This window comes from Cololabis saira, chromosome 23 (genome assembly GCF_033807715.1).
Source record: "Cololabis saira isolate AMF1-May2022 chromosome 23, fColSai1.1, whole genome shotgun sequence".
NCBI lineage: Eukaryota > Metazoa > Chordata > Actinopteri > Beloniformes > Belonidae > Cololabis > Cololabis saira.
The window spans coordinates 16401691-16417339 of record NC_084609.1 but is presented as its reverse complement, the minus strand read 5'-3'; the positions used below and the strand labels follow the sequence as shown (position 1 = coordinate 16417339).

Here is a 15649-nt window from a genome sequence, read left to right as displayed (position 1 = left end):
TATATCTGAGTAACAATTAGTGGATACCTGAGTTATTATTGCCATGTGCAGTTACCCCGAGTCACTGTATTCACCCATACATAAAAGCATACATTATTTATGTATGTGGATTTATATTCACCATGTTCAGTCTTATTCATTACAAGCATTCTTACTCACAGATATTTATACACGCATTAAAGCATACATACACACATACACTTGTTACTGTCCATATGTGCATATATACACATACATATATAGCTATATACACCCACAACCAGCCAAGTCCAGTAACAAAACCAGTACCCGGGCCCCCCACAGCAACACCCGAGAGCCAGCTCAGACTCTCCCCACCATCCCGCCACCAGCCACAGAGACATCCCCACCCCACAACACGGCCCCCCTGTGAGCCCTGGTGTGGTTTGGGGCTACAGGCAGTCCACGGCCAGGTAGCAGAGACCTCTCAGCAGCGACACGGAGGGACGGGAGGCATCCAACCAATCCGCAGGCATTTCCACCAAGAGCCCAAACACCCATTACAGTGCCAAGCCCCCTGCAAACATCCCAAGACCACAAGGACTCCCAGGATCCTCCCCTCATCCGTCCACCACGGGGAACTGAATGCAGACTATTGATGCAACATACACGCAAATATACATTCATACATACACACATAAACATGCATATACCCACACACACCCACACACACAAGCGCGCATATATACATATGTAAACATCTACACATACACATATAAACATATAAATACAAATACATGGGTATGAAAGTTGACCTTCAAAAACTGACAAGAGTAGCTTCTGACATATGTAACCTCAGGTACCTGTAACTGGGGGGGTGTTCGTCTGTTTCAAGGTTTGATGTGTGTTAAAGGGGACCTATTATGAAAAACACGTTTGTTCTTGCTTTAACATATATAAAGTGGTCTCCCCTCAGCCTGCCAACTCAGAGAAGGAGGAAAGCAACCAAATTCTGCAGTGTCTGTACAGCCGCCCGGATGATCTATCCAGTGTGATGTGGATCTACGAGCTGTTCAGATTCTGCTCCCGTCGGTACGTAGCGACGGGCGCGATTTACATAGGTTGGCCTCCGATGCGTGAAACCACGGCCACAACTAACTCCGCTGGACGGAGCTTCCGCCATTTTTTCGTAGCGGTGTATCGCGTCATTCAGGCAGCCAATCAGCACAGAGCCTCATTATCATAGCCTCCCCGCCCACTCAGAATCCCACATAGAGAATGAGGTTAGAGAAGGGGAAGATAAAGACATGGCTCAGAGGCTGAATTTCTAATTTATTTAGCAAAAACAATCAAAAGCTTTCATTCAAGGCCTGTTTAAAATAGGTATTAGATGCCATAATAGGTCCCCTTTAAGAGATCTTTCCTTCTGCGTGACTTATTTGTAAGAAGTAGTCACGTTTTTGTTGCCTTCTCTCTGTCATCCCGACCAGCCACCGTCTGGTCACTGTAAACCCCAGAGATGGTTGAGTGTGAAAATGTCAGTACATCATCAGCGCCTTTCTCCTCCGTTCTGACGGCCATTGACCTGCGTAAATAGGTATTTCTGTCAGCGAGGAGTTCAGTATTTATTCATCAGTTATAATTAATGAATGCCACGCAGAGAGCACAGTAGAGGTGTGATGCATGTATGTTGACTGACAGATGAAGTTTGATAAAAAGAAAGATGCTTTGGGACAAGTTTAGGGAAGAAAACAGGTAAACTGCCCACTGCTGTTGCTGTTCTCGTTGCCGTCTCTCCTTGTGCCTCCATGTAAAGTCCCATCCGTGTTTTTCAGCATTATAAACAGGAAACCTCTGCAGGTTGGATGGATTATGGTAATATATGAGGAGAGGTGCACGATGGGAATGGAGATGACTGGGAATTGGTTGGATATGAGGCAGATTATGGAAATAAGATCAGCTCAGAGACTTGGAGTCTTATTTCGAACAGATTAACTTTCCATGGAGGTCTGTCTGTGTCAGGGTGTCTGTCCCTGAAAACTAAACAACAAAAAACTTTTATTAGAAGCATATCAAATTCCTTCCACCCTGTCTGTGTCTGAATCATGCTGATTGACAGCTTTTCAGTAAAGGTCACTGTTCAGCCTCAGTTTGCAGTCACAAACACACACTGGTCACTTCTGTCTTGCTGAACACCAATAAACCTCATATCATCTCTCTGAGTTTATCTTCCTGCCTCTCCGGTATTATGTTAATATTCACGAGCTCACGAAGGTCGGAACAGGAAGCAGGTGAGCACCCCCCCCTCCTCCCTGAGAAAACACCATGAATGTTAATCAATGCACAAAGGAAACCTGTTAATATTCATGAGCCCTCGATGAAACTCTGGCTGCTAAATAGCTTCGGTGGCATTTAGAGGCTGAGTTTCTTTTAATGTGTTTATACTTTGGTCTGCTCACACACACCGCAGAGACTGAGGTTTCAAGTTGACATCTATGTCTGGATCCAGCTTCACTTTAACTCTCTGGCCCAGAATACATTTCTAGAAGCCCACAAAAAATAATGGAATCTGATGTGGCCCCAGGCCCCTACAAATTACTAACAAGGGTTAGCTCATTGCGGTTTTAAAACTTCGCCAGAACAAGCATTCATAACTTATTGAAAGATGATGATTCATTGGATGTTTTTATTTGTTTACACCAAAAATACATGGGATTAAAAGAAGGAGTTGTACCTTTGAAACATTAGTGATTGTAGCAAACATTTGGAGGTTTATTTAAACTCTGAGGATTTGCTTTGCAGTTTGGGATCTGTACATTTTGCTTTTATCGGTCTTCTGCAGTGGTGGACAGTAACAGAGTAAATTTACTTGAGTACTGTACTTAAGTACATATCTAGAGGATTTGTACTTTACTTGAGTATTAGATTTCTTTGGTACTTATTACTCTTACTTGAATACATTTCCAAGACAAATATTTTTACTTTTACTCGAGTAAATTTCTAGGAAGGCTGAAAAGTACTCGTTACTTTCAGGTCTGCTCTTTTTTCTTCTTCCCTAAAATCCTATTGGACACAAGCTGTTTTTGTCAAAGGAGGAGACCTATCACAGTGCACGCTCTCCACTGGGATGTACGTAAAGCGGAAATACGTCAAGCCTCCCCCTGAGGGGGATCCAGACTTAGTTGGATGGTGCAGGTTCATTTGGTTTCAGTTCATGATTGTTAATAAACTCTGCATCATCTGCTGTCCTCTTATGATCCCATTCATTTGATTTGTTTTTGGTGTTTCTGCAGGTTTTATATAACATTGTGGTTCTAAAAGCAGCACATCAGTGCAGTTTCAAAGAGTTAATTCTCAGAAACAAGAGTTAAAAGATCCTTAAATTAATTTAGAAAAAATATAGTAATTTACTGATGTGGAAAAATAAGAAATTTACTCTTACTCTTACTTTTACTTAAAGTAAATTTAAAAGCATTTACTTTTGGATACTTAAGTACCTTTAAAAGCAAGTACTTTTCTACTCTTAATATTTTGACTGAGCTACTTTTACTTGTAACGGAGTAAATTTTGACCAGTAGTATTTGTACTCCTACTCAAGTACTGGGGTCGAGTACTCTGTCCACCTCTGGTCTTCTGTGAGGAGCTAAGACAGGATGAATGACAGAAGTAATGCGTTTTGAACCAGCAGATCTTAACTTCAGCTACTGTATCTCACTCGTCCTCAGGGCTGGGTACCTCCCACAGGGCGTTCCCTTGCAGCTGATTGGCTATCTGCCGGAGGAGCCGTCCTTCCTACCGTGGCACGCCGCCAGCCGGGCGCTTTACCAGCTGGACAAACTGCTGGACCGCACAGACGAATACAGGCTGTTCAGTGTAAACAACCAATCCATCACCATCTCAGTCGATCAATAGCTGCTCCACGTCGGCTGAGTAAACTGCCTCTTTAGCTCGACAGCTGTGTGTTAATAAACCCTTCAGCAACGTGTGTGTCTGTGTGCGTTAACAGGACTACGTGCTGAAGCAGGTCGCTTCACGGTACCATCAGATGGGCTGGCCGGCTAACAGCCACGGGACAGACGGCAACATCCTGCAGGCGTCCTACCAGACCGAGTATGAGACACTCTCACCTGCTGAATAATAATAAGCACATGATCCATTTTAACTGCTGTTCGTTCACTGTTTAGACATTCCTGTCTAAACAGAAAGCTCCACATCTGTGTAGCTGTTTTGTCAGACTCATTCTTTATCCCGTCAGATTTTTGAAGACATCATTTTTTATTTCCGGCTGCTACGACAGCCCGAAAGATGTGTGACAGATATTCAGTCCCCTGACTGTCAGACTTGAAAAATATTTTGATTTCCATCTTTTTCAGTCAGATAGAAAAATCCTGCTTATATCTACTCAGTATAAATTAAATCTGCATAGCAGAGATTATCTCAAGGAATGGAGGCTCCACTTAGGCTGGAAAATACATATTGCAACGCCTGAATTATTTTCCATTGGGTGTATTGTTATCAAAAAAAAGTAATTCCAAATCTATCATCACGACAGATGGATTTGACCAACTTTAAAGGGAAATCCACTGTCCAGACAAAAGTCTGCAACCCCCAGCAAAAATGTGTGATCACTACTTTTTTTTTAGGATTTTCACTCAGCTCTTTTATTTTGTAGGGGGGAAGAAATCATACACTTTGAACAAATATATTTTATTTAACTCTGGTTTTGTAAAACATGTCTAAAAAATTTAAAGTTAGATCAAACTGTGGAAAAAGAAACTGATAGTGAAACCCGAGTTCTTTGTTTCACCTTCTCCGACTGGGATTTCAGCCTAAATTCGTTAATGTGAAACAGCATTCTTTATCAAACCAGGTCCAACTTCCTCGCAGAGGAGTTGATGGATCAGCTGAGTAGGAGGAAGTCTTGTCACTGATCATTTATTTCTATGTCAAACACCAATTTTCAGTCAGATTGAGATACAGACTCTTTGTTAGCCATGTTGAGTCATGTCTGTATTAAAGGACGGTTTTAATCACTATTTGCTGTGTGATGCATCATCATCTTCATTATATATGAAGAGCATATTTTCATTATATCCTATTAACACGACGTTCCTCTGAGTGTCTGATGCCTATGCACTTTATTTCTCTTCAGAGAGCTACAGAGGGAGCTGATCATGTTAGCTTGTAGTTTTGGGAACAAGCACTGCCATCGCCAGGCTGTCGCCTACATCTCCGACTGGATCTCCAGCAACAAGAACAGGTACGACACACCCCAAACCTCTTCACCCAATCCCAGATAAAAGATTATATAGACTCATCATGAATATGGATGTTGTGGCAAAATTGGGTTGATTGTAAACATGAGAAAGAGGAACACAGATTTACACAAATTATGGATCTCCATTATCAATTCAAATAAATTATAGGAGGTGTTTCCACTTTGCAGAAGTCTGCAAGACGACCTAAACCTAAACATTTGTTAAGCAGGCTGAGGAGCACAAACTGTATGGCATACTGGTGGAAACTAATAACTAATTAAAGCTGCAAGCAGCGATGAACGGGCCCTCGCACTCACGGCCACCGCCCCCCATAAGCATATCAGAAATGACACCACCCACAACTTCCTATGTCAAACCATTCAAAAGTTATAGCAGAAAAAAGGGACAACCAATCAGAAGAAGGGGCGGGGCTAATTAAGGCCAACGAAGCTTAAGAACTCAGTACAAAGTCCCATGACACCACCCACGACTTCCTATGTCAAACCATTCAAAAGTTATGGCAGATAAAAGTATTCTAGGGGGCGCTGTTGAGCCGTTAGGCCACGCCCATTAATGCAAACCATGAAATATCAAATTTATCGCCAAGTCTGGCTTGCATGCAAAATTTGGTGACTTTTGGAGAACTATCAAATATGGACCAATCACATGAAGGGGGGGCGCGCCTTTTGGCGTCTAGCGTCGCCACGGTAACACTTTTGAAAGAGAAAAGTAATGCGTGGTGTCGCAGGATGTACACGCACATTTTGATGTATAACACACCTGGGTGCACGTTACGGTTCGGGCTGAATTAACTGCCGAAGGAATGGCATATATTGCTCCAAAATTACGCAATTAATTCAGAATGTTCAAAATGGCCGACTTCATGTTCGGTTTCGGCCATGGCGCCAAGAGACTTTTCTTTTAGTTGCGACATAATACAGGTGTGTACCAATTTTCGTTCATGTACGTCAAACCGTATTATGGGGCTTGAGGCGCAAAGTTTTTTCTGTCTGAACCAACCAGATGAAGGGTGGCCGCGCTTTTTGGCGTCTAGCGTCGCCACGGTAACGCTTTTGAAAGAGAAAAGTAATGCGTGTAGTCGCAGGATGGAGACGCACATTTTGATGTATAACACACTTGGGTGCACGTTACGGTTCGGGCTGAATTAACTTTCGAAGGAATGGCATAAATTTCGCCAAAATGACACAACTAATTCAAAATGGCCGACTTCCTGTTCGGTTTCGGGCATGACCCCAAGAGACTTTTCTTTAAGTTGGGCCATGATACAGGTGTGTACCGACTTTCGTGCGTGTACGACATACCGCATTCTGGGGCTTGAGGCACAAAGTTTTCTAGGGGGCGCTGTTGAGCCATTTTGCCACGCCCATTAATGCAAACCATTAAATATCAAATTTTTCGCCAGGCCTGACTTGCATGCAAAATTTGGTGACTTTTTGGGCACGTTTAGGGGGGCAAAAAGGCCCTCCTTTCGTCAGAAGAAAAAAGAAAGAAAGAAAAATTCCTACAGATACAATAGGGCCTTCACACTGAAGGTGCTCGGGCCCTAATAACTTTGATATAGTTTAGTCTTCAAAGCAAACGTCAAAGCTGATTATAGGGTGGACGGAGCAGGACAACATTAAGCTTTAGTCCTGAACTCAATCCCGTTAAAAGCATGTAGACTGTGCTTAAAAGTCAAGATATCAAGAGTGAGAAATAAGAGTCTGGTGTATTTACATTTTCTTCTGATGTGTAAAGTTTACCCTTGATTTAAGATGTCCCTGATAAATCCTCAAATTTCTAAATGATGCTGTATCATTCATGTCAATTATGTTAGTGTGAGTAAATGTCAGCCAGTATGTACAAATTAGCTACCCAACTGATGGTTTAATTTAATTTCTGGATGACGTTGAAACGTGCGACAGTGAAAATCATGTCTATGAATTATGCAAAGGAGAACCACAACACTATGGTGGACGACGCTAGTGTATTGATGCCGTGCTAAATTTAGACACAACACTACAGCAACCAACGAACTTGCCTGAGGCAATGCAAATTGATGCAGACACATATCTCTGAGCAGGAATTGAATTAAACTGAGTGGAAAAAATTAACACTAATCCCAGTGTTTCAATGAAAATACTTCCAGAACACGGTAAGGACAAGAAAGAGAATCTCCAGAGACAGAAACAGTGCTGCATACTGTATATGTTTGATGTGTTGATCAATAATGCAGCTAATTAAGAAGTCCGTTTCTAGCAGTTGTACAAAACAAAATGTTTCTCTGTTTTTACAATTATTAATCTGTGTATTGCTGAAAAGTATTTTGGAACATGCAAAAAGTATTCAATATTAGTAAGTAATGCCAAAGCATGTAAAAGCAGATTTACAAAAGGGCCACATCCAATCAGTTTAAATTAGAAACAAATACTGCATATTGGTGGTCAATATTATTTTCATGCCGTATTTCCTGGGTCTTGAAAGTGGCTAGCATAAAGCTATATAGACCTTATAACAGCTGTGACTTCACCCATCAATTTTCTTCAGAGTGCTTTTGATGCCTCTTTGTCCTTGCCGCCATGTTGCAAAGTAATGGGCCGAGCAGGCCTGGAGGCTGGCTGGAAAAATGTCCAGTCTGAAGAGGAGAAGCCCAGGAAATGTCCAACGCCCAACCCACTTCTCCTCTCTAGCTAGAACTATTTCATGATCCACAATATCAAGATCTAAAATCATCTGAACCATTACTCGTTTATTGTCATGAGAGCAGAGTCAGTACTATGATGTCACAGGAAGCTTGGTTGGACGTTGTCAAGGACATATCACATAATCAAGAAGTTATTGGTTTGATTAAAAACCTCTGGGGTGCAACAAGTCTTCTTAAAGTTTTTCAGAATCTTGTTGGTGAAGTCTGTAGTACAAACACCAGCACATCCATACGAATCAAACTGAAAAAATACAAGGTGGAAAGCCTCCGAAACCTCACTGACGTAAAAAGGAATAGCCTGTCTCCCAGAGGAGACAAATAAAACATTTACCTTCTTTATAATACGAAATAGATAAATACAGGGTCTTCTTAGATGTTTTTTTTTCTAAATTCCTCATCAGAGCTTACATGGTCAGAGGTTAAAGTTTAAAATCATTTGAATCTATTTTTACATGGATACCTAGTTTCCTCATCTACTCATCAAAGGTAGCCAGCAACAAGTGGCACAGCTGCAGTGGTCTGCTCTCTCCCACACCCCCACCCGCCTCTGAACATTGATTTATTTGCTTAATTCCGTTTTACAATCCTCTAATATTTCTCCGTCTTTGTTTCTGGCCCTTAACTTGTTTTTGTTTTGTTTTTTTCTTATGAGCTACTGGCTCGTTGGCTCCCTCTGGACCCCTAACGAGATCTGCGAAATTAGATTTTCAAACAGCAAGTGAAACAAACAGATGCTGGTGTTGTGTAAAAGACATCAGGGCTTTGATGATGAGAAAGTTGCTTAACTAAATTAAAAATCTCTACCCTCCATTCAGCACAACTAATAGATGGATTCTTAGTCTTTAAAATAATTCACCTTAAACAACTGCATTTATCCCCCCAACCACCATTTATTTTTAGTATGACTTTGAATTTGGTACCAATATGATGATTTTGGGGGGTTTTCTTTTTCTCATGTGTTAAGTAGCTGCATTGACTACAGTCTGTTAAAGTTAAAAAGCTTAAATCAAAGTAGCTTTTTTTCTTTCCCAGAGAAAACACAGCTTGGTTAATCCAGCCTTTTCTTCCTGGATTTGACAACATCACCATGAAACTATATTTGCATAATATAGAGCTGAACAGCGAACTTGAGTCACACCTGCATATAAAATAGAAATCACTGCTGTAAGAATCCTGAAAGGAACAATGAGTGTATAATTTACTGTGACGACTGGCTAATATTTTTGCACCTACATCTGTCTTGAAAATTAAGTGTCACAACTGGGATTAATTATGAATTACCCTTCTCAAGTATTTAAAGATCTTATTGTAAAGTTACCTTGTGTGTCTGCAGACATGGATTTATTACGTTTGTCAGCAGTTCAGGGGCATCGGTGAACTGTTTGGCCCCCATTAACCTCTGTTGCTCAACTTGCTGTGCATTATGTTCAGTATTCCTGCTCCAGAATGTGTGTAGAATTGATTTAGTGCAAGACTTTATATAAATTCTCATTGCTGCACAGATGGACATTGTGGAAGATAAATCCAGAGATCAACTCAAAGCCAGTTTAACAAGTCACCATCAAGTGCAATAGATACCTAGGAGATGCTTTGTCCTCACTTCTATTCTGCATCAGCCTACAGTGGCTCTAGATACTGGTTCTGAAGTGGAGCGATCGTCAGCCCCCTCCTGTGTGTACACGGCATCAAGCTGCATGCCAGGATGGGCATGACTCACTGATGCGCCTCACCAGGATATACAGTCCCAATATCTGAATGTCATTCCAACTATATACATGTGCTCTAATGGTGTCAAAGAAGAGTAAATGATCCCAGCCGAGGGGGTTCACACTGTGGGGGTCAAGAAGTTATCTTGTCGCCACCGTAACTGCGAGGAAGCTGCAGGGAAGTCGGCCCTAGCCAAGTACTTGAAAAGAGTACCGTAAAACTGCAAATAATGGCCAAGTCCCAATTTGCAGCTGGGTGTAGCAACATTTTTTTTATATTAAAACGCCCATCAAGTAAAGGCCGGGTCAAACATGGTTTTTCTGGTTGCCAAAAAAATATTCCACCCAATGCAAATATAGCCTACCTAAACACAAACAAATAATGTAGAACACATTTGAAAGTGTGTGACTATTTATTTAATTTTAGAGCGACTTCACTGATGACGTTTTATGAAGTTGAGCAGCTTGTGTATCAAAGAGAAAAGCACACATTCCAGCACCACGGCTTCTCACAAGAAATATGATGTTCAATTTAAGTTAAATGTAGTTCGATATGCAAAATAGCGGAGAAGCAGCGGCCAGAGAATTCGGGGTGGACAGCAAACAAGTGAGAGTGGAAAAAAAAAAGAAACTCCAAGAGTTAGCTACGGAAAACAGCAAGCGCGAGAGGTTGCACGGTGGAGCGATACTTCACGAGCGTGCCAGGCACCAGCGTGTGTTGCAGAAGATGATACGAGTAATGGGGAAAGAGTTGTATCAGACCTCCAAGAATGACCACGTGGTCATGTTGTAGTCCCGTTTGAGCTTGGCTTTCGTGGCGGTGCTGATGCGGCACCTGTACTCATCCCACACGAGGAGTCAGGTCCCAAAGTTAAATTTTTTTCCACCACTCATTGCAGCCAGTCTGTGGGTCAGCACATCGTTCATCCACCCGTTTTTGGATGACGGGACACACAATTAATATAGGCAGGTCCCTAATAAAGGCCTGTTGATGTTTTACAGTAATCCAGATCCTGAAGAGTTGGCTGAATGGGAAGAACAAAGTCCAAGTTATCATTACACACAGTATTGTACCCCACTGATTATGGTGAAAAACAACACATTAACAATGTTCATGGTACATTTGAACAAGTTTCCAGACAACCAGTCAACTCTGCTAACATCACCTGATTAAAGATGCTACATAGGTGTGTTTGAGTAGATTAATATAATATAATAAGAGCCACAGCAGGCTTGGAAGCTGTGGCTCTGGCTGTCCAGCCTTTTCTTCACATTAAACTTCTGATGGTCTGTCAGGTAAAACAAGTTTCCTGACGTGCTTGGCGCCCGGTGTGATTGTGGAGTTAACAGCAGCAGTCAGCCTTTAGTCAGGCTTTTAACTACCTGCCCGAGCTGGTGCTTCTCCGGCCGACACCTTGAATCTTTTATCAGTCCAGTTAGAGAGATTCTCAAAATTCAGAGTGACACTTGGACTGAAGAGTCGGGTATAAAGACAGACAGATGGTGCAGAGGCATTTTAACTCTGAGAGGAGGAATACGCGGAAGGGGGAGATATTTCAGGAGACGGAGCTTTAGGACATAAAGCATCCTCTGCACGTTGTTAAAACACACACACACACACACACAGCATGAGTGTGTTGGTTAATGGGACCGGAGCCATCTGGAGGTTTCCAGAGAGAATATTATACTTTCAGGCGAGAAAAAATGCTTTTATTAAGAACAACACTGCTGACTGTAGCAGCGATAAAATGGTAAGCAGTTTGTAGAAACAGAACCCAGAATTGAGCTCATGGCTAATGTTTGCATGATAAATAAATAAGCAGTGGCTCGTTCATTGTGTTGTTAGGTTAAACACACTCGCATGAATAAATACACAGTTGAGGATGCAGCGTTTAGCATTTGCTGCAAGAGGGAGGACTTGAATGCCTCTGTCAGCGGGAACGTGGACGTTGTGTGTGTGTGTGAGGGAGAGGGAGAGGGAATGTGTTGTTGCTTTTAAGTGGAGCATCTCTAAAATGATTTCCCAGGTTGGTGAATGATGCAATTGTCCCTGCATCAGTCACTCAGTCCAAGATGGAATACACACAAATACACTCGCGGGAAACCACACACACTAACGCTGGCCGCATAGAAGCACATCTACGGATGTGATTTAGTTGTAGTTTGGTAATTTGTTGCCAGCTGAGCAGATAGATTTGTTTGAGGAACAATTAAGGTCAGTTAGCACACAAAACATACACGTGTGATGGTAGCGGTCACCTTATTGCTGCACTGAGGATTCCAGGCTACTTACTGTCTGTAGATCCTGAATCACTCCTTTTTTTTAACATGTTTATAATGTACAGCTTTAGCAGGCAGTTTGTAGTCTATTCCAGGACAGTGAATTCTAAATCAATGGAAGAATTAACCCACGATCACTCCAATCAGCCAAACACTTCATTAACAGTGTTGTGGCTATTTGTACAATCAGAAGCAAATGAAACTTGTTGATTTTACTCCATCTGCATCCTTTGGCATTGGTGCTACGGTTGTGTGCCCCCCACTTTTAAGAAAGTAAGACTGGTGATTGGTTGGAGATAGAGATGGAGAGGGAGGATAATTCCGCTCAGATCTGGCTCTGTGATGTCACAAAACCCTGCACATCTGAACATTTCACTGACTAACACACAGTGGCGTGTAAAAGTATGTGAACCCTTGGAATTACCGTTTTTCTTTTCTACTTTACTGTGTTTTCTATGTTAGTTTGGCATAAAATGTGATAAAATGTCGGATCTTTGCGTAAGTATCGAATCATGATTCCCCCGCCACCGTACTTTGGCATCAGGATGGTATTTTGATGTTTATAATTTGTACTCCTCTTTCACCATTTATAGGGCTGAGTCTCCTTCTCAAACAATTCAACTCTTAATACTCAGATAGGGTTGTTACAGTGCATCACATTGTTTTCAAGTGGAAGTCATTTAAGACACCCAGATATACCCTTCCAAGCACATTTTTTTTTATGTTCTCTCCAAAACAGTTGTCAAGTTTACATAAGGCCAGTGTTTGCATCTAGTACACAAAGTTTTGTTTCACTTTTGCGCATGTAAAGTCTTTTTTCCTCATAGTGGAATAATGATTTTATGATGCGTTGAAGAAAGTGGCTGCAGATCTAGTTCTTATCAGTCGCCTCCGTCTCAGCTGCTGGGTGTTTCCTCAGCCAACAGGACACATTTGTGTAACCAGTGTTTGGTCCAACTGTTTGCCCCGCAGATTCCTCTTTTTTTTTATTTTTTCTTTCTCCTCTGCCTGCAAATGGTGATGCATGACAAAATACTAAATTCTGGCAGAAGTCTTGGCACAGTTTCATAGCTGGTTCAAAAAGAGATTCATCTCAGTTGTCAGTTCTGCTCTAGTTAACAAAGTTAAAATCAGAAGTTTGACTAGTGTTGGATTGGAAAGTTTTTTTTGTTTTTTTTTGGGGGGGGGGGGCCACTTGCAGGGGAAAACACGACGAGGAGCAAAGACAATGTAGTGCGCATGCCAGACCTCTAGCGGGTCATCGTCGCCAAAAGATTCCAGTTCCAGTTTACACTGACAGGACTCGCCTTGCATTGCAAGCAATTTTCACTATGGAGGCTGTTGTCAAATCTTTGTGGTTTTATTCACCCAAAACTCTGTTATGATGGAAACGAGAACAGAACGCAACAAAACCTTTGCGTTTTACTGTCTCAACATCATTGCACAAACAGGGTCTGAGGTAGGCTGCTATTTATAAGCTGGCACTACATGAAGACAGTGAGATTTATTTGGAATGTGACAGTATTAAGCTGGTGACCCTGACGAGGAGGAAGCAGGTACATATGATGGGGGGGTGGATAGATTCATGGATGATTATTGGAAAGGATTGGACTATTTGATTGAACTTGTTGTCCTTCTCTTCAAAATGCCCTGACAGTTTTGTGAGCTGGTGCCAAACACAAATCCAGCTGATGACACATGTCCAGTAACATTAATTCAATTTAACTGGTATAAAACATACCAAACCAATCGACGGGGGCAGAGGCTGGTTTTATACAATGAGCACCTAAGATGACTTCAGAATCGCTAATAACACCTTGGATCAACAAGTTTTTACTGCAAAAACATCAACAGTCATTCATTGGTCTTTTGTTGATACTAGTTGTTGATCAGCCGACGTCCCACGCTTTGTTTCTCTGATTGGTTGTATGCCTGCCCAGAGGGTGCCCAGGGGCAGTTTCTTCTGCTTCTTTTGGTACTGGTCCCTGGAAATCAAAGACAGCTGAGGAGGCTAAACCAGACCATGTTTCAATCCAGTAATACTTTATTAATCCTAAAAGGAAAATTATATACAATGAGTTTTCAGAAACTCACTATTTCATGAGTGAAGTTGATGCTTTTTGAAGCCTGAGATGTTCTGGAGCGAGTCAGAGGTATAGGCAGTTCCACATCAAGCAGTTACTTCCATTTTTCTCTGCTGCCTATAGAAACACATCGATACTCTCAAGCAAATTTTAACCATTTTAATCTTGTCATGCTACATGGAATGTACTGCCTTGTGTTACGCTGAAGTAAATCCCTAGCTTACATGCTCCAGTTACTAATCGATGTGGCAATCGTGACGTTTCAGGTCATTTTTTTCATCCCTTGGGACCTGGTATTGATTGCTATTATAATATCCTGTTTAATCAGTGCCATCAATACATCTTTTTGTGAGTTCAGTTTACAGAAAAAATATTTAGTGTTTATAACTGGTGTTTATATTTGCATGTAGCTACTCGCGGCGGAATTGTCTTTTAGCCACTTTGGCATTGAATGGTTCCATATTCTGAAAAACAAATTGGCGGCTGGCATGAGTGTTTGTATCCGCTGGCAGATTATGGTTTGACTTGGCAGGAGGCAACACATCTGAGACCGGAGCTGCCCGGAGCCCACACAGCTGCAATAACGTTGACTCAAACATAAACCCTTCTTCCAACGCTTTGAATTACTGGGATGGGTTCAGAGGTCCATCTGAGAGCCTTACTGAGATTTTCCGAAACTCGGGTTGAAGAGAAAGTGCCTTTCACTGCGCCTCTGTCTGCGATTGATGTCCGCAGGGGAAGTGAGGGAATGTGTTTTAATGCAGCTTCCTAATGGAGTCAGAATTAGTACCCAGATAATGTCCTGGCTAATCCTGAGGACTCAACTTACAAGGCTTTTAGTTTCATTACACTTCCTGTCCCCTCTGATTCACCCTTCAGATCAAACACTTATCTCTATACTTTGTGACACATTTGGTTTTCTGTTTTGGAATGAGCTGCATTCTGGAAATCTGACTTCCCACAAGACAGTTTGATTGACACAGTGTCCTCAACCCCCTTCCTCCCACACAGGATTCCCCCGAACATCCGGGACATAGTTTACTGCACCGGCGTCAGCCTGATGGACGAGGATGTGTGGGAGTTCATCTGGATGAAGTTTCACTCGACCAATGCCGTTTCAGAGAAGAAGATCCTGCTGGAGGCCCTGACCTGCTCCGACAACACCTTCCTCCTCAACAGGTACGAACCTCACTGCTGATTCAACACTGTCGCACTTTCTAACACAAAAAAACATGTATTGACGATCACAGGCAGTGGAGATTTTCACAAAGCCAATATTAAAAGGTTTCTGATATATAATCCCAAAACAGGGCTAAGATTATATGGAAAATGCAAGTTAAAAGAAAAAAAAATGGTTACCCATTGTGCTATTTTACAGTTGTACTTGATTTTACTAACACACTTAGGGCCCCATTTACTAAGATCCTAAATAAAGAGTACTAAATTGCGTGTGCACTGAAAAAGTTTGCGCGTGCTGTTGTTGTGTGTTTTGCAGGTGATCAACTAAGATTGCGTGCGCAATTGATAACAGGTGCAAACCTCAGTATTTAAATGAGGTGTTGCGCGTCTTACGGTTTGTGGCGCAAACTTTGCACCATGGAGAGTCTGGATGGAAAGCAGGATATAGTGGCAAGCGCAAAATGAAATTTGACGAGTTGG

At 41.9% G+C, this 15649-nt stretch overlaps 1 protein-coding gene across 1 annotated transcript in view; it reads left to right on the top strand.

Moving 5' to 3' along the window:
* Positions 1-15649, top strand: part of LOC133424363 (thyrotropin-releasing hormone-degrading ectoenzyme-like) — a 242851-nt gene that overhangs the window by 204962 nt on the left and 22240 nt on the right. Inside the window, exons 14-17 of the mRNA XM_061714909.1 lie at positions 3684-3831; positions 3965-4068; positions 5111-5218; positions 15002-15169. Coding sequence (XP_061570893.1) covers positions 3684-3831; positions 3965-4068; positions 5111-5218; positions 15002-15169 — 528 coding nt within the window. The remainder of the gene's footprint in view (positions 1-3683; positions 3832-3964; positions 4069-5110; positions 5219-15001; positions 15170-15649) is intronic.